This window comes from Oryzias latipes, chromosome 23, assembly GCF_002234675.1.
Source record: "Oryzias latipes chromosome 23, ASM223467v1".
Classification (NCBI taxonomy): Eukaryota; Metazoa; Chordata; class Actinopteri; order Beloniformes; family Adrianichthyidae; genus Oryzias; species Oryzias latipes.
The window spans coordinates 21,428,880-21,454,083 of record NC_019881.2 but is presented as its reverse complement, the minus strand read 5'-3'; the positions used below and the strand labels follow the sequence as shown (position 1 = coordinate 21,454,083).

The 25,204-nt window shown below is 43.3% G+C and overlaps 1 protein-coding gene across 14 annotated transcripts in view; it reads left to right on the top strand.

Annotated features, from left to right (window-relative positions):
• Window positions 1-25,204, top strand: part of celf2 (CUGBP Elav-like family member 2) — a 219,168-nt gene that overhangs the window by 108,261 nt on the left and 85,703 nt on the right. For 13 of the 14 annotated variants that reach the window (XM_023952426.1, XM_023952422.1, XM_023952424.1 and 10 more), the window contains one exon: window positions 23,368-23,564. In XM_023952426.1, coding sequence (XP_023808194.1) covers window positions 23,368-23,564 — 197 coding nt within the window. Of the gene's footprint in view, window positions 1-22,596; window positions 22,620-23,367; window positions 23,565-25,204 lie in introns of those variants that run through there. The other variant, XM_023952425.1, reaches the window with a different exon arrangement.

Genomic DNA, 25,204 nt, shown 5'->3' with positions numbered 1-25,204 from the left:
GTAGCCATGGCAGCACCGATGTCCATGGCATAAGCTAAAGTGGGGGCTAATATATCAGACAAATGGACACCCCGTCGACTGTCCCAACATTTGTAGTTCACTGGGATGAAAAGGCCGTTCCCTTGGATACGGGGTCTGATATCTTCATCATGTGACCCAGTTTACTGCATTTTGTCGGTTACTCATATGCAGATGGAAAACTGAGATAATGATGGAGACTTGCTGAGAAATTTCTACTCTCCAGGGAGAAATCAAGCTGTTTCTACAGCTAACTACCATGATCGGATATCAGACTTTTGGTTTACTCAGAGATGGGCAACTTCAGGCCTCGAGGGCTGCAGTCCTACATGTTTTCCAACATACTCTGTTCTAGCATGTTCTAAATGGTTGGACACTCCTAAAACCGGTTAATCAGTCATGAGTAGGGCTTGGATATCTGGACATAGTACAGACACACACGGAGTTGCCCGTCCCTGATGGTCACTTCAAAAGTCCGATTACTCAAAGTGTCATTAATGAAGGCCTTAAAAGATAAACCTGCCTTCAAACCAATCAGATGAGACTTCAAATCGAAGGAACTTTTATTATTGTCCTGATGGAAAAAAGAAAACATTACAGAGTACAGGAGTAGAATGATTAATTTCTCCTCCATGTTCATTGTGTCTGATTGATGCGACACGTCTTTATTGCCAGGGTTCTTGCATTCGTGACACTCAAATCGCACTTTTTCCAGGCAAACTGCACTGCAGGACATCTGATAGCGTCTGGACGTTGACCTAACATTGGAACTGGACGCCCCCGATGCTCGAATCGCGTTCGGTGTGAATGCAGCTGAAATCGTTTCTGGACGACTTTGGTCAGGTTTAGTCGTGACATTTCCAGTGGGGATGGACAAGGTGCAGATGAGTTGCAAAGATTAGTGATAATTTGAATGTGTAGAAAAACAGCCTGAAGTCCGAGGAGACGGGAGACGAAGGCGTCGATGGGTGATGGGATGGAAATGAGGGTGACGGAGAAAGGGAGGCAGCGTGAGGGGAGGAGAGAAGTGGGTGGTAGACGGGTCCTCCGGCACCTTTTGGGTGGCGTTTCCAGTCTTTGCGCCTTTTGCACCACCGATGAGTAATGGCTGCCGACGTGCACGTCTCTGTTGTCTCGTCCTCCATCCGTTTCATCATTACACGCCATCAATCTCGCCATCTCGGTCTGCCTGTCAGCCTCCTCTGTTCCCCTTCTCCTGCTCCGTCTCCCTCTTTTATTTCCTTTCGCAGCATTGTGTGCGAAGTCCTCGGGGTGTTTAACTCCTCTTCCTCATCCTCGCTCTGCTGAAGCACCGCTCTGTTTCTCACCTGAGCCCCAGTTTAATTTCCGCGCGCGAACGGCGCCCACGCCCGCCCGTGCGTGTGCACGTTGCCCCAGCCAGCAGCACGGACTCTCGAACGTGGATATGCGTGCGCACACTCAAAGGACTCTCAAGAGTAATGGTGTTTAGTGTAATTTAGCTCACTGCCATTGTAGCCTATGCTTTCTCAGTAGGAATCATTATAGAGATTACATAATGGGGGTAATTTTTCTTCAGCCGTATACAGAGCTTTGACGGCGGTACAAAGTGTTTCGGAGGCAGGAAAAACCCCGTTAACTGGAGCTGAGAAGTAAATTGGTCCGGTGTAGTCTGGCTAAATCAGCGCCTGTTAGCCTCTCTCACAACTCTTCAAATCCATGTCTATTACTCTTAACAAACCAGAATGGATCCCAAGTATTGATCTGTTGGCGAGGGGATTGCTCTCTTTGTTCACACACAATGAAAAGGCCGTGTGCGTGTCGGTGCTGAAATCCTGGGAGCGGGGGGGTGGAGGTGGGGCGGAAATGGACGCCTCGCACAAATTCAAACCCGTGACGAGTCATACCCCGCGTCCCGTACCTGCAGCTTCAGCACGCGCCATGCAGATGGAAGCGGCTTCCTGCAGAGCTGTTAGCGCCTCGTTTGAGGCCTTGGAGGTTAAAAAAAACCCACAACAACCACAATGTGGCTTTGTGAGAGAAGTTGTCAGCTCGGAACGGGTCCTCTGGGATTCTGGCGTGGCTGTGAAATGTTTCACTCCTGCTGTCGTCCAATGGGATTCACAGCAGCTGCCATGGATGTGAGAGGCTGAGGAAAAGGCTGTTAAATTGTCACAAACACTTTGAGAAGATTTAAAATAAAGTCAGCAGAGATAAACTTCCAGCCACAGTTTGATTGACTATTTGATGTCATGTCAAACCACATTTTTATTAACTCAAGTTTGAAGTTTGGAGTTTTATCCGTTTAGACGCCTTCAGTAGTCATTATTTTAACAATATTACTGCGTTGGCATTTTTTTATAGATACTTTTGGGATATGATTGGACAGCATTGGCTGAAGCGGTGCACATGCTCAGACAGAAGACGGGGTTGATCTAGTTTGGGTTGCTACTTTTAGCCCGTTGAAAGGTTTGGAATTGACCCTTTAAAATCGCAGCTTTAGCTTCAGCGTTGACGTTCTTTGAACTTCCAAAACTCCTCAACTGTTCACTCAATCAACATCTTTCCAACGTATCCTGAAATGGCAAAAAAGCAGTAAAGTGTTCACACAATCAGATCTGCTGATTCTGACATGGAGCACAGTGGTTTTGTGCCAATATCCTTAGTCTAAATCCACTGGAATTACGTCAGCTGCGGCTATGGTGAAAAAGTTTCAGTAGTTGGTAGAGCGTGTTGCGTCTTCATCTGCGGTTTTAGAGGATTAAGTTGTTTTGTGTCGGATTCTTAGATATTCTTTTTAAAAATCTTGCAACGACAGCCCTTGCATGCCCCTCCCTCTGCTGTGCTTCAGATCTTTGTGGAAAACTCTGCCCCCTGTTGCCCCAAACAGGTTATTGCACCTGACAGTTGTCAGAGGCACTGGATGGTCTGTTCTGTCTCTTATTCTCTTTCTCCTTTATATTTGATTTTACTTTTTTTTTTTTTTGTTGCTTTTTAGACTTCTTCCCAAAATGTTGCCTATCGCAAATGAAGGTTCTACAGTTTGACGTTAAGCTATAGGAACAAACATTGGAAAAAAAAGTCGAGTCAATAAAAAATCTTGAATATTGACGTGAATTTTGGCCTTTTTTGGATAATAGTGTGTTTTTTTCAAAGTCTGCTGCACAAATGACTGCACATGTATCCATTTACATCTAACCCCTCAGTTTGGGCCAAACTGAGGGGTTTTTCCTCACAAAATGAAAAGACGCTCTCGGAACATTTACTGTAAGGTAAAAGTGTTGTGTTCCCCAAATTGGAGGATTTAATTATTATTGTTGCCATGCCAAAAAAATAAAAGGTTTGGGAGGAGAACAATCAGATTCTCCTTTCTGTTATTTTGGACTCCACCCGCTGATGACATCATCAACACATTCTGAATCAAAGCTGAGTTCTAATGTAATCTAATGTAATAATCTAATGCCAAAGTTCAGATTCTGGAAATGATCTGAATGTTTTTTATGGAAATTCACCAACGCGTCGCAGGACCTCTGACTGCATCTGTACATTGACGTAACATTGAAAGTGGACGCCACTGACGGGTAGATCTTATCCATACTTAACAATATTTAAACATGAAGTAATTCATTACTTAAGTAAATTTCTACAAAGCACCCAATTATTGTTTTCTGAGGTTGTGACCCTTAAACTTGGTCATGTTGGGACACAAAGACGGGGAAAGATGCTGTTTATTAAAAAAGTAATAGGATCACAAAAGATAAAAGTCTGCCAATCCTTTGCCTGCATTTGGAAAGAAAAAACAAAACTCTGGAGCTCATTTGAGGCAGAAATTGTTTTTCTGCTTCAGAGATCTTCAAGCCAATTACCACCTTTTCAGATCCACGCTGGACAAAATGTCATCCTGTAGTTCTATCGGGTTGGTGGTTAAATTGAACCTGCTCAAATTGCTTATTTCATTTGAGAATCCTCTTTTCACAGTCAGTTTAAACTCAGAAAAGTCTTTCGCCGTGCTTCTGGAGAGCAAGAATTCAATTTTCAGGTTTAAAAAGGGGGGGCAACACAAAAGTAATTTAAGGATAATAACAAATTAATGTTACCATGGAGCACGGCAAAGTCATCATACCACTCCTGAAATGAGTAATAAATAATGTTTAATGCTGCCAGGTTGCGTTATGGGGGAGTAATTGACTCTCCTCTGTGCTGCTCGGAGGTCATTACCTCCCCAGTGATGATTCATGTGTTCTCTAATTGCTCCGACATCATCCATGTTGGATACCCGCCGTATCTTCTTAACGCTCGCGGCCTCCTCCGTCGGCTCAGCGGCAGATGAGTCTGCCGGTATTGTATTTACATTAAGTGTGGATAATCTGATCAGCGTCGATACGGCTGCACAGGTGTGTAACCTTGACTCCCGCGCCCGGCGATCACGGGCCCTTCATTAGAGCGGGACCCTGCTCATTAATGCTCGCTCTCCTTCTTCTTCCCCTGCACGCCGCTCTCTTCACGTTTGACTTGCGTTCATCCCGGTCTGTTTGATTCACCCTCCTAAAGTAATGAGTTTGGAAAGCAGACAGAAATTCTGAAGTGTGTTTTTTGAGGAGTGCTGGGATAATTTGGAGTCCTGAGGTTCGGAGTGAAAGTACACTCGAGCGTGGAAGCACACACAGTCGGGCGGACGGGGCCGCCATACACCGTGCTTTTTGGGCCATTTTCTGTCACAGGTTCCTCCTGGGAGACCATCCAAAAACTAAATCAGAGAAATCCAAACCCTTTTCTGCTTCCATCGTTAAATAAATGTTAGATGGAGAGACATCAGCAGCTATTTGAAAGTCTTGTGTAGACTTATATTTCATTTCATTTAAATGTTGATTTGATTTGAAATAAATCTTGAACTACTGATGAACGAGTGAATCGTGATGCGTCATCAGGACTGTTGAGGTTTGGAAGAATCCAGAGTTTTAGTGGAAGCTCACCACTCTGCTTCTACACCTTTAATTAAATGAACTGACGCTTTTGTCTCACATTAACAGCTTTTAGTTAGCCTTAAAGGGAATTCAAACACGCAGAAAGGAGTTAAGCACGTCAGTAAAGGAGAAATTGGGATCACTTCCGGCAAAAGACAAATGACTTCCCCCATAAATAACTAAGGGTGTATTTAGACTGGAAAGGTCTGTTGGTCCAGCCCGAGTCTGCTTCATTTGGTCCGGGTTAAGTCCTGAACCTTGCTTTCTGTTCTGGACTAAAGCTTGTAGACAAAACCACATGACTAAATATCTCTTCAGTCATTGGCCACAAATATGAGGGCGGGGCAAAGCAACAAGAGAAAGAATAATGGAATTCCTGCACTTTTCAATCCTTGTTGGGATACTTTGAATTTCGCTGACTGATTTTAAACGTCTGTATCAACGTCAGCTACAACACTTTTACTGCTACTTTGATACGGTGGAGGCATGCAGTAAGGCGATTTACTGAGGTGGAGCCGGCTAAGTACTTACACTGGAAGTAGTTTATGACATATAGATTGTCGGGGAAACAGTGAGAAGCAATGTATATCATGTTGGAAGTTGTTTCAATGAGTCTGCATTCATCCAACCATGAGTTGCTGTCTCATCATTGCTCCGCCACAATGCTTTACATCCGGTAAAACTCCGCTTCGGTGGCCGCTTTGGTCCGGCTTTTCCGCTCCGGGAACGGATTGTATCCAGACAGAGAAACTCAAACCAAACCAAGCTCAATCCGATTGGAAACAAACTGAGACCACCTCAAATAATGGGTCAGAGAATGGTTCCTGGTTCCGGACCAGGGTTTGTTTGAGCGTAATCAGACAAACAAAATGTATTATAGAGGGAAATGAAGTCTGAGCAAATTCATATCATTAATCCTCAAATGCAGTCTTGTTTAACTACAACCTGGTCAACTTTTCATTGTCGCGAGTCCAAAAACAACTCGAGTTTAAAGCAAAATCCAACGTCTGTGACGATCAAATGTTGCTACACAAAGGAAGAATGTCAACGCGCTTTAACTTTCTGCCTGTTTCCAATAATTCTAACATGAAAGAAGCTCAAGATATCTTTGATCAAAACTGAAGACAAGAGTCGAGATCAAAGACCCACATAACCGTCTTTGAAGATTTCCAGGGACAGCTATTAAGACGTCAGAAATGTGGGGGTGATCGTCCCGCAACCTGACTTCTTCCATACGCCGTTAAATGTGCTGGATACTCAAAAAGAGAAATACAGCAGGTTCCCTTAGTGTGTTTGAGATAGGAGATAACAATTCCTCTCAACTACTAGAAAATGTTTAGAAAATCATAATCTGAAGAGAAACCAAAGAATTGTTGTAGCAGGAACTCATTCTAAAACTCAGATCGTGAAAAAGGACTTTGGGATTTGAAGCACAGAAGTTCTCATATTTTATGTTCTTGACAGAAGCTGAGAAGTGTTTGAGACAGTCATGGTTGATCTGGATTGGTGGATGTATCAGGAATGCTCATGTTTTAAGAGAAGAGTTGTTTAAACGAAATCCTTCATTTGAAAATCCAAAGCTAAGCCACGGAGGTCCGAGTCTGGAGCGGAAGTTTAGTCCATGTCCAAATATTCTTCTGGGAAGGCAGAGAGGTAGACTTTAAATGGAAGAGGGCTGGAATTAAATATCAAAAGATGAAGCACCGACGTGCAGGAATTACAGTGTTAACGTGTAATTAACAGTTGAAAACAGAGCCGTTATACTTGTAAAAGCTGCTTATTCAGATCAGGTAAAAAAAGACAGACGCTATCCTCAGAATTAAGAGATAAAGACGAGTTCAGTAGATTAAAGCTAATAAAACCCAGCAGCGTTTATGCCGCGCTGCCAAATCCTGTTTTCCAAACAATAACAGCTGCGAAGATGAAGTTCACAAATTGCACCGCAGCATTTCACGTCTCTCTTGTGCCAAAAAACAAAAAAAAAAAACCCTGGCAGATATTCTCCAAACACATTTGGACGGTGCTGATGCGTGGAGGAAACCTGTCTCCAGCAACAAGTGAAAAGTTAAGACGGAAGGATGTCGGCGTTTGAGTTTGGGCCAAAATCGGAGCGTCTTGGTTATTTGGCCCAAAAGCAAGTAGAGTGGGGGAAAGCGCCGGCCTCTGATGCTTCATTAGACGTTTACAGGCATGGATCTCCTTTCTGCTCAAGAGGTTTCTAGTTTTGCCATGTTTGTTTTCTGTCACAGCGTATATCAAAGTCTGGAACGATGCGACCCTGAAATCTGACGGCCTCAGGCGTTTAATCCACAAATCAGAAACACAGGACAGATGTTGACGAACAGCTGAGACAAAGCGATTCCAGGGTTAGCTAAAGGAACGCTGTTCCGTCTGTCCCACTGTGCGTCTGCCTCAGCATATGAACTGGAGTGTATTTACCCTTTGTACATACCTCTGTGGATTTTCCCATTTAGCACGGCTCACACTCATGCATTCTAATGGCCCATGAGAGCCAGGGAGTCTTTACTGTCTTCTATTAGCGAGCAGCACAGATCAATGCGCTCCAGAGCTGCAGCGCTAGTCTGTTAGCACGCTCCCATTCAGAGTCACTGAGCCGTGGCTAACGCTGCAGCCACGGTGTTTGCTAGTGCGCTCTCTGAAGCGGAGAGCAGCGCGTGGACGCCGTTCCTGCAGATAGAAAGCTCAACTCTCTAGCCTCCGAGAAGCCAAAAAACTCAGGACAAGAAAGGAGAAGTCTTACAAAGAAGGCTTTGATCTGGCAGTCCAGCGAGGGGGTGTTAAAAGCCTGATTCACCCAATTTACAAAAAGAAAAACATATTCTCACTTCCCCAAAGTCTGCTGCTCATCCTTTAGCTTTTGTGATTTTTGTGTCTAAGATTGGAGCTGCCACGGCGCCAACGCTGATCAAAGAAGGGAGGACTGCAACCTGGAGAGGCCGCTTCCTGATAATTCCGAAGCGTTTTCATTCGGATTTGTGGATCAGTGTCAGTCTGTCCTGTCAGCTAAAGAGCTGTGCAACTGTGGAAGCATCCACTCAGTCAAATTCCTTCTAATCCAAAAATGATCGCATTTTCTAGTACAAACCAACTGCAGCTGTAAATGTGAGAAGAAACTCTGTCGTCACAAGTTATTTTGTCCGCTTCAGGTTTGTTGTGAAAACACATACTTTTATAAAAGTGGCCAACAAAGCCAGTTATTTGTTGGAACATGTGCAAAAAGGACATTTTTGAGCTTGCAACTCATTGGTCACATGTCAATCAAAAGGCTACACCCGCAATTTGATTCAGATTTTGATCTCAAATATAACAAAATGTTCACATTAATTGTAGGGATTGTTTGTGTTGTGAAATGGGGTCCTTGTTGTCATCAGACCACAAACTGAATGACAAAGTCTTTTATTTTTGATTAAATAAAACCAATACATATCCCAAAATCTTTATTGGGAGTAACTAAATAATGAAACAGCTGTGGTTGGTGGCGCAGTGGTTGACGGGGGCGTGGGCTTTCTCCGAGGACTCCGGCTTCCTCCCACCCTCCAAAAACATGCTTCATAGGTTAATTGGTTATTCTAAATCGTCTCTAGGCGTGCATATGATTGTGGCCCTGCGACAGACTGGCAACCGTCGCCCACGAGTGGCAGGGATAGGCTCCAGCAGCCCCGTGACCCTGAAAGAGACCAAACAGGTTTAGAAGATGAATGAATAAATAATGTAACAGTCCTGAAAAAATGTTGTACATGTTCTACATCCTTTTCCTCATAGTGGAAGTAAAAGTGTCCCTCACTAAATCTTTAGTCACATGCAACCCTACGGGGGTGGGCTGCAGGTTTTTTGGTTGTCCGGGCCCATGGATGTTCGTAGAGAGTAGAGGCCACATCTTAAGGGAAGGGCAGGTGTGTCTTGCAGTTGAGGCTTGTGTGGCCAAGGGTCGTGATGAATAAGGAAAGTACCACTGTCGTGCGTGTGACATACAGGCGATGCTGTTGTCCAGTGTCCTTACGCAACACTGTAGTCGTTAGATAGGTGCAAGTATTGGTCCCGTATTGACCACGGGTGAATTACGAACACATGAGCTGTGCATGTGAGCCGTAAGTTCCCATAGAACGCCCAATGAACTACTCTTGATTGTCTAATTCTCTCCTTTCTAACAGTCAGACTTCAAGCAAGGAGCACGAACTTACCACATGAACTGCACTAACGGGCTCTTTGAGCAGTCCGCAGTATCTGGACAATGCGTGTCTTACCTACTTCACCCTTACTTACCCGTGTTGTTCAAGAATTCTATTTAAAAGGTCGAGAAGCATCTAAAGAATAGGTTCTCGCTGGAAAACCAAGGCATGGGCCTTTATTTAAGCAGAAATGGGTTACTGATGCAAGACATAAGAATGCAATACGGTTTACTTGTAAAAGTGATCAGGCAATGGCAGCTGATTTCATGGCTAGGAATCTATTTTTTTTACAACACCCGAGACTTCTGGAAAGACTTAAAATGTAATACTTCTGGCACAAAAACAGTTCCATGTGTGGTAGTTGGGGTCTCTGGCACTGGAAATATTTTTAGAACTATGGCGACAACCCTATATGAGAATATTTACCTGTGTCCAGAGTGATCTATATGTAGCAAATGACACAGATGTAATGCCTAACGTCCACCAAACTATCTCCAGATTGTCAAATAACAAAGATACTGGACTTGATGGGGTATCTTCTGAGCATGTGAAGGGTAATCCCACTACTAGCCATGTGTTTTACAGCTTTTCTTCCTAATGGATTTTTTACCAGCCTCTATGATAGCTGTTCTGTTCGTACCAATGATACAAAAAAAAAAAAGCTGTAAAAATTGGTTGCTCTGAAAATTACAGAAAAATCAGTCTGGCCAGTATTCTATCAAAACTCTTTTGAGATGATCCTGCTGGACTGGATTACAGGCATTGTCGTGTGGTATATGGCCAAGCCAACAGTCTTTCTTGAAAGTTTGGCATGTGTACAGAAGAAGTCATGGTTATTTAAAGCATTGTGTACTCCTCTGTATACAGCTCATCTTTGGGCAAACTATAAAAGTGCCAGCATGAGGAAGCTGCAGGTGGCGTACAATGACGCTCTGAAAGTGCTTTTAAAGAAGCGAGGAGGATGAGTGTTAGTGAGCTACTTGTTTCTCTCAGAATGAACTTTCCGGGCTTGCATGCGTTCACTCATGGTCAGGTTTATCTGCAGACTAAATGCTTCAGACAATACTTGGCCATAAGTAACATTAGATTTAGTGCCATACGCTTCCAGTTATTTTTGTGGTCACACTGGAGGGACTGTCTTTTCATCTGTCCTTGTAACTAATGTTTATGGTGTGTTATGTATAATCAGAGTTTTTTTAATTTAACTATTGTCTTTTTTTGTAGACTGTTTCTTAACTTGTATTCTTGACATTGTGCTTTTTAATGTAGTGGGTTTGTGTACTCCCTTCCATTGATTGGACTATGAGTCTGGAATAAATGTTATCTATCTATTCACTACGACCTGTCCATGGAACAGCATGGACATTTTCTCTCTACCGGTTCACTGAGCGGTCTACCACCTTGTGCCGCTCACAGCTTTGGCCATTTTTTTGCCCACAGGAAGCCCGTATTCACCCATAAGGGGGTTGGGACTAAGGACATGGTTCAAAAAGACGCTCTAACTGAGGCATCAACAGTATACTCTTAGTTTAAAGTGTATTTATGTCACCCTCGTCCCTTTTTAAGTACATTTACGATGCAAGTGATGTCATAGAAAGCTTTATAGACGATGAAGTGAGGACGTGGTTATGGGAAGCTGTAGGTAAAACCTTTTAAACCATTAAGGTGCAAATCTGTGGCATTAGCCAAGTAAACAGAAGCATCTGTTATAAATGGACGTGTTATGGTTTCCAGTAATTATCTTTTTACAAGTTCAGCCGAGTGTTGGCTGGAACAGACAAAGACTGCATTCTGTTCCGTTTCCTCACTCATAAATAAAAGAGGTGTGTTTTTTTCTTTGCCTTGATTAGACTCATTAGTCCTTTTAATTGCATCTTTTTTTTCCTCTCCAAGTTTTGAACCCTTAAGTCTTAATTGCTTTCTCAAGAAAGAGAAATCTAAGAGGAACGTTGAGGTAAAACCCCAAACAAACGTGAACGTCAGGGTTTAAAGGCTGAAACGGCTCCTCTCTGGTCCTCGGAGACGCAGATCAGTCAGACCTTTGTGTTGACTTGATGGTGTTTGCAGCGGGGGGGCCGCAGAGACGGTGAGCAGCATGTGCACACACTCATGTGAATAATTAGGCCATCCTGCTCCCTTTCTTCCCTCCTTTAGCATATGTCAGCATATGGCTCCCTCCCCAGAGAGGCTGTTGAACAGCCTGATCAAGGTTTAATTTTGCCCCCGAGATGCTGACCAGGGATGGAGGGCAGAGACGAAAGGAAATCTGAAATTCCTTCCCAACAGCTGTCAGCCTGAACCCTCTCGTCCTGTTGACCGGCCTGATGCTCTTTCCCTGGTTGTTACTGTCAGCCTTACGCCACACATCCACGCGTATAACCAAAGCACACGACTGCATTGAGCCATCTGTTCCGCCCTTAATTGGTATGCATGGCAATATTTTCCCAACCCATAAAACCTAATGAAAACGAACACCCCACCCACCCTAATATCCCTTAATGCCATCACCCGCACTCTGCCCCGCTCCCCTGCAGCCCAGCCCCACCACTTGTACGGCATTATCGTAGACAAAATGACTCCGGTGGGCATTAACAGCCCATTTCAAGAGGCATTCTCAGTTCAGGAGGAGAGGAGGTGTCCCGCTGCTCTCCATGGAAATCTTTCAGCCATATGAGATCCAGGGTTCATCCAACCTTCAGTAAACTCTGCAGAATCTGACAGATTTGATTGAGCAAAGTGACTGGAAACGCACAGCTTAAAGTGGCACTTAAAGGTGAATGAGAATGTAAAGTGGGAGACATTCTCCAACCCAAACTTCTTCAAGACACACAAACTCTGACTGAATATTTGCTGTTCTTAGACATTTAAAAGTAGAGTCTGAAACTCAAAACCTGAGTAGAGAAAGTCTTACCTTTGAAGATAATCGGGCTTGAGGCTTGATCAGGCACTTCATGAGTGTTTCTGTTTCTATGGACTAAAGCATCTGACCTCAGGAAATTGGGAATTCATCTATGGTGAACTGAAGAATTTTGAAGTCAGGTAAGTTGCCAAGTTGTCCCCAAAGAAAACTGCACCACCATCAGATAACCAAATATATGAGCAAGATGGAACTTGGTCCTGATTACTTAAGACTGTAGTTTAAGTCTTGTTTCCTAACCTGCTGTAATCTGAAGTCTTAGTCGCAACTGTTGTTACAGGTGGGTACAGGTTGTCTGCATGTTTAAAAAATAAAAAAGGAAACCTGTACGCAGGTGTAAATCTCAAGGTCGTACATATAAAAGGGAAATTTTCATACCCTTTTTTTTATGAGGCATAAGTTCATCAACTTAAATTCCCCTTATAAATACCTCATGATACAGTTTATGACATCCTTTAAGACATGGGAACTGTAAAGCTACTTTCACACCGCTCTCAGCAATGTGCATTCAGGCGACCACTTTCAATAAAGTCTCAAGTAAACGCAGGTTTCAGGCTTCCGTGCTCAAGACTCACGTTCACGTGTAGCTACACACATTTTAAAGCATGCAGCTGGACGCTGGACGTGTGTGGAAAGTTCAGCCAGGTAGCACTCATGAAGGAGGAATTCATCATTGCGGTTTGTGTGCGGCTGGAATCGCACGACACCAAGTCTTTCAGATATCGGAATAGAGCTGTGACAAAAAAATTCACCAGATTTGTACCGTTCGACGTTTCGCGCCAAGCCTCTTTCAACCTCAGGTGGCGGAAAAAAGCATTGGTAACTGACAAAGGAGAGAGCGCCTCTCCCTGCTTGTCCAGTGAGAACTGAGTTTAGCCCCTGGTTTTTGAACCCGCCGGGTCAACCACCATCCAAGGGACTGGAGCATTAGACTTTTGAGTCAACGTTACTTCTTAGTCTTTGCATTCTTTTTGGTCGTAGTAGAACCAATGTGAAACTCTTGAGCAAGTACAGACGAGTCGGGTGATGGACTGTTGGTGTGTAAATACTTTTTATGACCTAAATGCAATGGAACGCACTGCAGACAAAAAGCTGGAGCTGTGTTGTTTGTAGAAAGTGCATGTGGTCAAAGCGCTTGTTTTGAACCCTGAAATGATCTACGAGGCGAATTACGAGGCAAACGAGAGCTAACAGATGTGTCTTCACAGAGGGAAGGGACTGCTCGGCAGCGCCGTGCCTTTTTCCCCTCGCAGACGCATGGGCCTGTCACGCAGCCCAATAAAAAGGTTTCCTCTGGCTGGGTCATCTTCACCGTGTTCAGCCTCACCTCTCTCAAGCTGTTGCTCCAAGCGCCGTCGCCGCAAACACCCATCACACCGACCGAGAACAGCAATAAGGGCTGATTAAATTGTCCGAGGCACTTTGTTCTTTTTCCACAGAAAGTAGGGGGGTTTTTTGTGTTTTTTTTTTTGCGTTTGTGGCGGTGGTTTCTCACATTGGGACCCGCTGGAGCTGAAACAGGTTCAACAAATGCATTTGTGTTGTTGATCCTGGCAGGTGCTCCGGCACCTTTTGTGGCACCTGTTTTCAGTGTCTTTTAGAAGTGACACGACCACTGTGCATGATCCCAGGGGGGGGGCTATTGTTCACGCAAAGGAGGAACCACGTGCAAAGGTAACTCATCTGTGCCCCCCGACAACTCTTTTTTAATCTTTTTACCTCGCTGGATTGGCGTCGCTGGCCTGTTTTGTGAAGAAGCATTAGTCAAATGGGTCATCATCTCCATCGGCGAGTCAGATGATGACTTTTGGCAGAATGCAGCCACAGCGCCATGCCAAACAATCAGAGCCGTTGCCATTTCATCACGGGGACGCGCGGGCATGCATGCAGGCTCGCATCGCAAACAAGCTGTTTCTCATTAAAAGCACAAACACCAGAGATTGATTGAGAGGATATGATGAGGGGGGTGGCGGGGGGAGGGGCTGGAGGCCTCATCCAGCTGTAGATGAGTCAAAGAAAGGCGAACATCATGAGTCAGACAAAGACTCGCAGAGCTGTCATCCAAAGAACCCGCTTTCCAACACCCAATGCCCCGAGCTCTCATCACCCCGTGGCCTGTCGGCACTGCTGTTCCCATAGCAACAAGATAAGGGGAGGAGGTGAAGTGGGGTGAAGACGAGAGAAAGTGTGCTGAAGATTAGGGGGGGAAATTTTGCTGCCGCTGCCTGGATTTGACCAATCTGGTGTTGAGGCTTAAAGACGCTGTAATTCCTTTCCCTTCCTTCGCTTATATCACGAAACCCTCACGCAGAGACTTCCAGTCATGCTGATGTGAGCTGGAAAGCATTCTGGAGGGAGGATCGTTCCAGGAACGGCACACGGAAAAGCCCATTTTATGAAATGGAGACCCCAAAAACACCAACACTTATGGAATGTGTTCATCTGCAATCATAGAGCACACTTTGCTTCAGTCCAGTGCCTGGTTTTTAGACCTGTTTACAAATTTCTGTTTGATTATTAATTTTTTTTCTAATTATAATAAATAATCATTTATCTTCTACCAGATCGTTGAAGGAAAACAGCCATGTTAATAATAATAAATATCCTGACTTTTTAAAGGCAGCATCGTCTAAAACTGGAAACATCACCAACAAATGATGATGTAACAACAACCCCCCCCCCCATCATAATTGATTAAGGAACACTTTTGATAACTTTGGTGCTTAATAGATTAGTATTTTAGAACTGTCAGGGTATTTTTCCTCATTTTTTTGTGTTTCCCACAAAGTATTTTTTCTTAAAAAATATATGCAAATGATATGCTAATGAGGGGATGACATCTTACAGCAATTTAAGAAACAGGAAGAAGGTGTAGTCATTTTGGCCTTTTATCCCATCAAGGGCTCCTTCTACCCTGGTACTGTATAGTGGACATGTCCAAAGTCCAGCCACAGGGGCTAAATCCTCCCCCCGTTCAAACTTCCACTGTTCTATGTGAGGAAATGAAAAGTACGCCATTGCATTGAAATGTATTCCAATAGTTCATTTGAATTTCATGTTATTTTTATAACAAAAAGTTTAGGTCACCCCTGCCTTACAGGAATAGGAGAGTATCATCAGCAAAGAAAAGTAACCTGAAGTAGTGCCGCCCATCTAATATGAAAAATATTAGGACAAAGTCAGCTGACAGATTTATTTTAGTAGGTCGAGCTGATATAAATGAGATTTTCTGAGGTCTAGTTCAGTGTTGTGACCCAATTGTTGTGACAATTTTCCAGATTCTGACCTGAAGGAACAAAACAAAACAAATTATTGTATCTCCAATGTTTGGAAGGAGATAAAATGTTTTTCTGTCACTGAAACTAAACATTTGGATCCAGTGTGAAGTCTGGAAAAACACAATAGTTTTATTTATTATTATTGTTTTCGGTTTGTTTAAAAAAACTAAACTAAACTAAAAAAAATGTGTTTTTGGCCACAAGTTTTTAACAAAACATGACAAAATGATCCATTTTTAGGACTAATTGAGTCCATCTGGCTGCTTTTCTCAGCTGATTTCAGATCAACTAAACACTTTATCCAGGCAGCAGTGTTGTTTATCCCACTGCTGGGATTCTTCCCGTCCTGTTCCCATTCTTCCACATGTGGATCGAGCCAGAAGTTTTCCTCTTCTGTTATCAGAGGGTTTGCCAAGAAGCTGCCAAGGATTGAGGGGATGCTGGGTATTTAGTCAGCCTCTTAGTCTTTGTCTCTTCGTCTTGTCTTTCTTCCAAGTTTCACCTGAAAAGAGCAGAATTGTTGTAAAAATGAAATTATGGACTCTATACTCCGAAATAGCTTTAAGGTCTATTTGGGCCTCACATTTGGATATTTCTGTTTATAAGTGTCATGTTGACGTCTGAAGTCGAGAACGGTTTAGATTTGGCTGCAGGGCTTTCATTTTAGCGATCTAATTCAAAGTGGATTTCCACACCTGAGTGACGCAGGTTTCTTCTTGGCAGTGAATCTGCAGCATGTGAGGAAACCCTGTGACTAATGTACAGAAAAAAGTTTATTTTTTATCAGTAAAGAAAGCGCAGACAGAGTGGAAGGAATGACGTGAATGAACTCTGACAGATTCATCCATGACTGCGTTCCGTTTGAACAAAAAAGCCAGTTCCTGCACAGGAGTTCACAAATACACATTAAAAACAGATTTGTGTTTTGTTTAAGGGTTTCCTGCTGCATCGCATTTGCAGGTTATTTATTTATGTTGAATATATATGTGACTTAAAGCACAGCGGAGTTCCAACCTGCACTTTCTGCTGTGTTTGTGCCTCATATTCAGACACGATGGTGTTGATTTTAAACTCCAAATAACAATTTCTCATCTCTTTTTGCGTCTGTCAGCTGCGGCATTACAGACAAAGTTTCAGACGAAACAGAAAAAGTCAACATCTAAATTCATGTTTATCACTGGAATTTCCTAAAAATAACAAAACAGATTTTGGATCGAAAACAATAGATGTATATGTGAAAGGTAAATGCAAAACAAGTTGTTTTTTTTGGTCAAGCGGACACATTTTTACTCAACTTTTAGTGTTTTAATCCCAGAAAACTAAAAGCTGTAAAATGTAATTAAACACAGCAATAAACAGGATTACATCATTGTTGTTAGTCTGAACATTTACTGGTTAACGCAGAGTGCAACCACAAATGAATATACGTTTACTTTTTAGTAAAATTTGACTATTTTTGGAGGCCGGGGGATAAGTGCTCATTTCTGCCCCCAGTGGTCTTTTAAAGAACTGCAGCATTTTGCACTTTCCGTTTTTTAGTCAAATTAGTAACGTAGATGGAAAATTTGTGTTCGGCATAAAATTATGAAGCTGGAGTGGAACTAAAGAAGTATTTTGGGGGGGTGTGTGGAAAATAATGAACAAAACCAAAAATACAAAAATAACATTTTTCTGCAAAAACCGCATATATTGTCCACCACAATATATTTTACACTGTTGGAGAATCCGAAGATGCTGATCGAGTCAAAGACGCTTTAGCATGATTCAGTTAGCCTAACGCTGATACACAACTGAAATGGGGGGACGGATGCTAATTTTAAAAATTAGCATTATCTGTTGTTCAATCTTTGTTAAGAAATGTTGTTTTCTCCCCCTAGTGGAGGGACTGTAAAAGTGCAGCTGGACAGAAGGCAACATCTTTCATCAAGTTTTCTTTAAAACATTTTTTTTACAACATAATTTCAAAAATAAAAATGATAATTTTAACTCTCGTGGGGATTTTTCAGTGAGCAAACACCGGAAGAGAAAAACTTTTTTTTTCTTTTTTGAGTGCAATAATATTTTTTACACAATAGCTGTGACTTTTTCATTTTTCTGTAGTCAAAATATTTCAGTTATCTATATAATTGATTTAAATATCTTTTGTTTTGCTAAAATCTCTTGCACAGACGGTGAATACAGGATCTAACAAGGCCGTTCTAATTCTAAAAAGACAGTTTTTTATTGACAGACAAACATATGTGACACGGGCAAAAAGAAGAAGGTCTGTGTGTTCGTGCGTGCGTGTGTGTGTGTGTGTGCGGATGTGTGTGTGTGTGTATGCATGCACGTCTTTCCTCTCATTAGCGGCTGCCGGCATACAGTAGCTCGTTAGCGCAGAGATAGCTGAGCGTCGGGGCACCGGTGCAGCTTCATTAAGCAACTGTGACATTTATCTGATCGTTTCCCTGCAACACATTTACCGTCACGTCTCCATGACAACCGGAAATTCATACATACATACACACGCGTGTAAAGGCAATCCAGTAGTCCCACTTAGACCCGGGCCTTTCTGCCAGTCATGGATATTCAGAGACACCGGCTCCATCAAAGCTGCAGTGAAAGCATATTGATAGTGAATGCATAAACGTGGCGTGCATGGCGTGCCGGAGCTGCATCAAATGTGGGTGGAACGCTGTTCACATGGAAGTTCAAGTGAATCACAGGCCGCACAACAATCCCTACAGTTTTTATTCCTGTTCCTCCAATTTCTACACGGGGGCCCCTGGTCGTCACTTTGCCTCGCTGCAGGACGGTTAATGCAGCCTGCCGCTCATTTAGCTCCGACCGCTAATCTGCTCGCAGCGCCGATGACACCATTGGTTTCAGGCTGGGATTGCGGGGAGGAAAACAACATGCCTCCTGTGTTGTGTGTTCTGCAGAGAAGTTGCTAATCTTGTTTATGGTTTTGTTTCAGCGGCAGACAACATTGAGGCCTGTGAAATGAATTCGGTGTGTGTTTTGTTCGGCGTGTCGGTGTGTAATAACCTTTTTCAGGGCGCCGCTCGTGCATTCAGTCGGGGTTAAGTGTGTGCAGCTTTGATCAGAGGAGCCGTGGGCTTCTTCTGCTTTTGTTTCCTTAAGTGTGTCGTGAACGAACTCCCTTGTAATTCAGTCTTCTACTGTGGATCTGCATCCACACTAGATGTGATCCATCAGACAGCTGATCTTCAGATTTACAGAACCAAAACAACATTTTAAACTGGATTTACCATTGACTGGATATGCGAACTGGACTGAGTGACCCCTCTCCCTGGCGTTCCAAACAGAAAGTACCCACTGGCTCCAAGAAGCCAAAATCCCATAAAATTCTATGAAGAAATAAACAGCTATTGTTATGAGTTTCTGTTGTGTACCTAATTCAAGTTATAAACTAGCCAATCAGATCCCTCAAAGTAGGTGGAGTCTGGTGGCTGCAATTTCCAATGTTGAAAACGTATAATTGACATATTTTGTGAGGCATGTGGCCTTCCAACAAGCTCACTCCTGATTGGTGAGAGTGGTTGCCGTAGAAACGTTGACTGAGGACGGACTCTGACCAATTACTGCTTATTGACGATTCTTATTCCAACATGGCATCGTCCATATTATTATTGCAAAAACATGAGGCTATGTGTGAACTACCGCTCTAATCCCCAACTACTAAAAAACCATATAGTATCTAGTGCCCTGAATTTTGAGACTAATTCGGAAACCAAGCTCAAAACTTTTTTTTTTCCATTGAAAAAGATGACGTCACAGTGAAAATCGTATCAAAATGAGCGTTCTACGACGACTTTTTGAGTCCACTGTGTTCTGAAGATGAAAACGTTGATAGTAATAGTAAATAATACATTTAAAATATTTTTTTGTTTGCAAAAGTTGTTCAAACTCAATGCATTGTTGTCTATATTCTCTAATCTTTCAATGCAAACTGGTTTTCACAGAGACTTCTGGGAAATTACTAGGGAACTCGATTTTGGAATTGTAGATTTGGACAGCACTACAAACTGGAAAACACACTAAATAGTGCACTATGTAGTGGGTAGTGAAGGAATTTGGACACACCCTGAATTGACTTAATTTGGTCGGTTCAGCTGTCAGAATAGTCATTCAATAGGATTACATAAGAACTAAATGTTAAGTCTGTAAATGACTGGATATTTACGTTCAAACATGTTATCATTTTGTTGTATGAAACACTGCATCATCAGCATACAGTAAATACATACAATATACACTCCAAAAAAAGGGCTCTCAAACAAATAAATGAAACAGTCGTCCCATCCATCCATGCTGTCCCGATCACCGGGTCGCAGGTGCAGCAGTCACAGCAGACTAGAGCAGTGACCGGACAAATAAAGGGAGATTTACCAGAAGAGGAAGCGGACAGAATGAAGTGTACTTCCACAGCAGCCACACTGTAAAGTGTGTTAGTGTAGTGTCTGATCTTATCGTGTTTCTGTGGGTTTGTTTTGCTGTTTGGAAGCAGATGCTAACCTTGGTCGCTCCTCTCCCCGGGGTGGGGGCTGATGTTTCTTACTCTGTTTGTCAACAAGATTAGTGTCCCCATAAGACGGTTACACACCTCGCTGACATCCCAGTCGCCGAGACCGTGGCTGTCCAAACGCAGCGAGCGGCGCGTCTGTGCTGCGTTTGAAGCTAGAGCGACCCGTCCAGCCTGAAGCAGGCGGGTGGAGCGCGGCGGGAAAGGAGCTGGGACCCATGCCGAGCTGTGCTGACTCCTGCTTCATCTGCATCCATCTCCTCTGTGCTTCTTCTGCTCGCTCCGTCCTGCATGTGGAACATTAGTCTCCACACTTTTGGACTCCGGCTGTGAACAAGGCCGGAAAGGACGGAGCTGGTGTAGTTGCTTTCAGAGGGGGGCGAGGTAGTTGGGCTCGACCATAAGCCATTTATGTTTGTGTTTCCTATGGCAGAAAAAAGAAGCAGGACAACGGTCTCTGTGTTTGCTTCAGCTCAGATTTGATGTTGGTCATCAGCTCGATAAATATTTACTGTTGGCCAATAATATGTTCAGTTTGATTATTGACAGTTGTCTTTTTTGCTGCAGAAAAATTAGGAACTTGTTAATATAAAGTATTAGTAACGTTACTCTTAAGTTTAGTTGTCTGTTGCGCTGGTTGATACTTTATATATTTTTTGTGATTTTGCACATTTCTACGTTTTTGCAAATGTAAAAAGTCAAACTTTGAGAAGACTTTACTGTGAAAGAGTTTTAAGTTTTAAGTTTGACAGTTTTCCCAGTGGTCCTTGGTAATGAATGGGATTCATACAGAATATTTGGTGATTCTTGTATCAAGAAACTGGCAACGTCTTAAATACCTGACAAGCCAAAGCCACCATTGGAAATTGCAGCAGGTGTACAGTCGCTCTGACCTTTGACCTGCTATGCAAACATTTTGACAGTAAAAAACTCAGGAAGTCGTCAGCTTAGGTTATTCGTAAAAAATTGACTAATAAATAAAGACAATTTTTAATTTTTTTAGGGTGGTTTGGTCCAGAATTGTCCAATTAAATGACTTTTTTGAATTGATCTATGTAAGAGATTATTGGATGAATTGAACTAATAATGTGTGACTATGGAGAATTAATCCTCAACAACAGCATGGTAGCTCAGAGTTGATATAACGTAGCGGTTATTTGGGTCGACATCCAAATCTGGGTTGAGAACCAACGCTTTTTGAATCTTCATCTCCCTTTGACAGCTCCATCTGATGTACGACAGACTTGATGTCATAGAATTCCAGGCGGACACAAAATCTTTCCTGATCAATTTGCAAACGGTTGGTACGACTGAATTAAAAGGGACGTGTCCAAACGTCACTAACGGATCCAAGTCCCTGAAGTTTAACCTGGTTTAACCTTCAACGCACGTTCAGTGGCGTTTTGTATGTTGAGTCAAAAAACGGTCATAGACTTACGTAGCGATGTGAGAGCTTTGAATGCAGAGGCCTGAAACATGCACATACACAGGAAACGTAGATTGCTTAGTGAAAGTGGTCACCTGAGCACGTATTGCTGAGAGCGGCGTGAACGTAGCTTTGGGCATGATGGTGTAGTGGTTAGCAGCCTCCCTCACAGCAAGGTAGTACTAGTTCAAATCCCGGCTGTTCTATCTGTGCATCGTGGTTTTTCTCCTGTTCCTCCAAAAGTACAGAAACATGCTACATAGGTTGATTGATGACTCTCTTAGGTGTGTGTGGTTGTCTGCTTGTGTGTGGCCCTGTAGCTGGGATAGGCTCCAGCATCCCAGTGACCCTAAACAGGGTCTAGACTTCTGTTCTAAAGTCTATTGGTCTTCTGTAATGGATCATCACCTTAATTCATGATTGAAGCCGCAACGCCGCTTCGCTCTAAACGCAGCACTAGTTTGGTCGAACGAGGCAGCTGTTAGAATAAAAGCCTGAAACGGCTGATTCAGTCCCTTTTTTTACAGCAAGGCGGTGGATGTACACGCTCTGAGCCGTGCACGTACACGCTCCGAGCCGTGCGCGTACACGCTCTGGCCGTGCAAGTAAATGCTTTGAGTGCTGATCAGTCCCGGCACTGTGCTGCAGGGACACCGGAGTGATGGAAGCGGCGCTCGAGCCATTAAAGCAAACAATTGGCTCAAATAGAGAAGGGAGTGATGGGGGGGGGGGGAAACGAGGGAGGGAGATGGAGTGGATCCACTCTACGACTTAATCTTAACCTGAGGGCACTCACCTGCCGAGCTGGGCCCGCCTGCACAAATATGTTCATGCTAAAGCTTAGCCGGCATCAATTAAACGCCTCGTCATTCCTCTGCAGTCGACACTGACGGCTCTGTGAGGCCTCCGGCGTGAAGTCGCTCATTGTGTTGGCGGCAGAGTGTGTCAGCGTCCCGGCCGAGGGAGGCGCTCCTGACTCCAGCCATTGTGCTGCCCCCTCCCCGACCACAAACAGCCAACAAAGAAGGACTGTCTCCGTCGTTCACGCAAACATCAGCTGTAAAAACCTGGATGTCTGAACATTAGTCTGCGAGAGACCTTCTCACCTCCCATCCTCGGCCGCCCTGCACTCCTAGGCCGCCCCCGTGGTTAACGGACAGCTTAGTGGGGAGTGGGGAGCGCCCCCGAGGATTCTTAGCGCCGCTTCGCCTCGTTGACTCTCTCTCCGTCTTTTTTTTGGACATGTCCTTTCGGTCCTTTAAAGAACTTTCCTCCGAGCGCCTCGGCTCTTTCTGCAAAAGATGGATGGCCCGCGTTCAAAGGTCTGCATGGTGGTGTCTTTATGCCCCCCCCGTCCTTCACTCTTCCTGTTGAGCTTTAGTGTTGTAAGCTAACCTATCTGAGGATTCTTTCTGCTGCCGTTAATAACCATGAAGAGGCATGTTTTACCTTTTTTTCTCAGGCTGTGATGAAGATTTCGGTCACTTTTCTAAACGGTTACCTCCTGTTTTAATCCTCCTGCTTCAGTCAAGATGGACGTTTGGGTTTGCCATCGTCAGGGAGGCATTGGTATTCCACCTCTGCCGCCACAGGCCGTCACCGTTGAGTAACCGACACCCTGAAAATGCAGCGCCACCTCCCCCACCATTTAAAATCCACACGCCGCAGAGAAACGTCCGTTTTTCTGATGTGTCTGGTCCGTTACAGAGAAAAATTGCCGGCTTTGGGGATATCGGAGTGTAAAACCAGAATTGAAAGCTGTCTCGCCCAGCAGGAACAAGCCGCTCAGCCACTCAAGAGAATTTTATTAGTGTGGCTGTTACCGAGTCCCTCTGGGTGAGGGGCTGGGGGCTGCTTTGAAGACCTTTCCTGCATTGTGAGGAAGAGTATGAGGGCTGGATTGGTTCTGTGACATATTGTCCGTATCATTCTCCTGTTTTTTTAAAGGGTTTTACATCCTGTGGCTCAGTGTCTTCCTGAAAGCTGGAGGCCAGTCGCTGTTTTGACTCGTTTGGAGGGATTGATGGTCTGATTGTTGACGTGCCTCTTCGCCTTCTGTTTCCCCAACAGTAACGGCACAGCCGGAAAGATGAACGGCGCGCTGGAGCATTCGGACCAGCCGGATCCAGACGCCATCAAGATGTTCGTGGGACAGATCCCGCGCTCTTGGTCGGAGAAGGAGCTGAAGGAGCTTTTCGAGCCGTACGGAGCCGTCTACCAGATCAACATCCTCCGAGACCGCAGCCAGAACCCTCCACAGAGCAAAGGTGCGTCCGTCCGCCTTCCTTCCACCATCCACTTGTCGGTTCCGGCTTCCTTTCTGCATTTTTACCACGCAGCTCTGAACAAATGTGCAAAAATTAGACCAGACAAAGACTCGCCGTGCCAGATTCACACAGTCAATTGTGTGAAACTGCTATTTTCTCCAGTTCCCCCTTTTTTTTCCTGCCTTTGATGAATTCGTCAAGTGTGAATGCAAACAATAGAGACAGCAGCAGCGATTGGGCAGACAATAGCGTTGCCATATTAACAGGCATCAGCCGGAGTGGGTGCTGATGACACTCCTGATGAGACATGGAGTGTGGGAGGAAAGTAGAGAGAAAAAGGGGGAGACAGGAAAGGAGACATGGTACTTCCATCCCACTGGAAAGCACATTTTTGAAATTGCAAAGTGTCTCTTGAAACAATAAATAAATCAGCAGGAATGAAGTGCACCAAGACATTAAACACTCCTGGATTAAATCAAGGAGTTATTGTTTTGGGGCAGGATCCTCTTAATAATGTTTGTGAATGCTTGATGGTATTTTAATGACACCATAAATGTCACACGATCCACAAGTTCAAGCAATAAACCAAAATATAAAGGGGAATCATGTGGAAAAAAAACCTATTGAGCCTTTTTTTTCTTTTTGATGAGATCCAACTTAAACACTCAGAAAATCACTTCAGTCCAACAGAATGTGGAAATATTTGGGTAGAAAAAGCCTAAACCATTGGTTTGAATTGGCCCGATTTGAAGCCAATTTCTTTTTTCTCCACTGTTGTCAGACACTGTTAACCCTTTAACACCTTTAACAGATTTATCTGCAGGTAAACACTTTGCTGCAAAAAACACTTTAAGTGCATTAATGTTTGTAGAATTGTATTCACTAGAATGACACTTTGATTTATGTCTGACAAGTATGAAAACATACGGACTCTGCTGACTGTTTTCTGGTTGTTAACCTTTTACTTAAATGTAGAGAGAATTTTTATAAAAAGTTTTAAATTTTTATCCGTCAAAGGTTTTAGGAATTAATAATGAACCATATATTTAAGAAACAATTAAAAAAACATTTTTTTGTAATTAGATTGAAAATATACCAATAGATTCTTCTAAACAGCTCTTCCTGAGAAGAAGAGAGGAGATCTTCTTGTTTTGTTGTTTTTGCTTCTTGAATTTTTGTTTTTGTTTTTATGTGAAAGAATTCAGATTTAAATCAGTTTTTAACAGACTTTCCTATTTTACATGAAAACTATTGTTTTCCTTTTCTGACCTAATATTCAGAGAAGAAAAAAAAACCTGACTTTCTTATAAATGATATATTAGATCGATTGCCCAAAAAGTCTTCTGCTTGTAGTCTGAGATCATTTTTATGCTTTTGTCTGATTTAAAATAAAAAGTAAAGAAAGGCAACAGCAGAAAAATGGTAGAAATTCCAGAGTTTTCAGCTCAGGGCATCAGATCTAATTAACTTCTTACTTTGGGTGACCCAGATTTGAAGCTTCATAAATGTTCTGACTCCTCGACTTCTGTCTCAGCCGTCAGCAGCCACCAAATGTTTTTTCTGCTGAAAAATGATATTAAAAAAAAGCCAAAAATAAAGACAAACTTGGAGCTGCATTTTTTTCAAACTCTGCAAAAGTT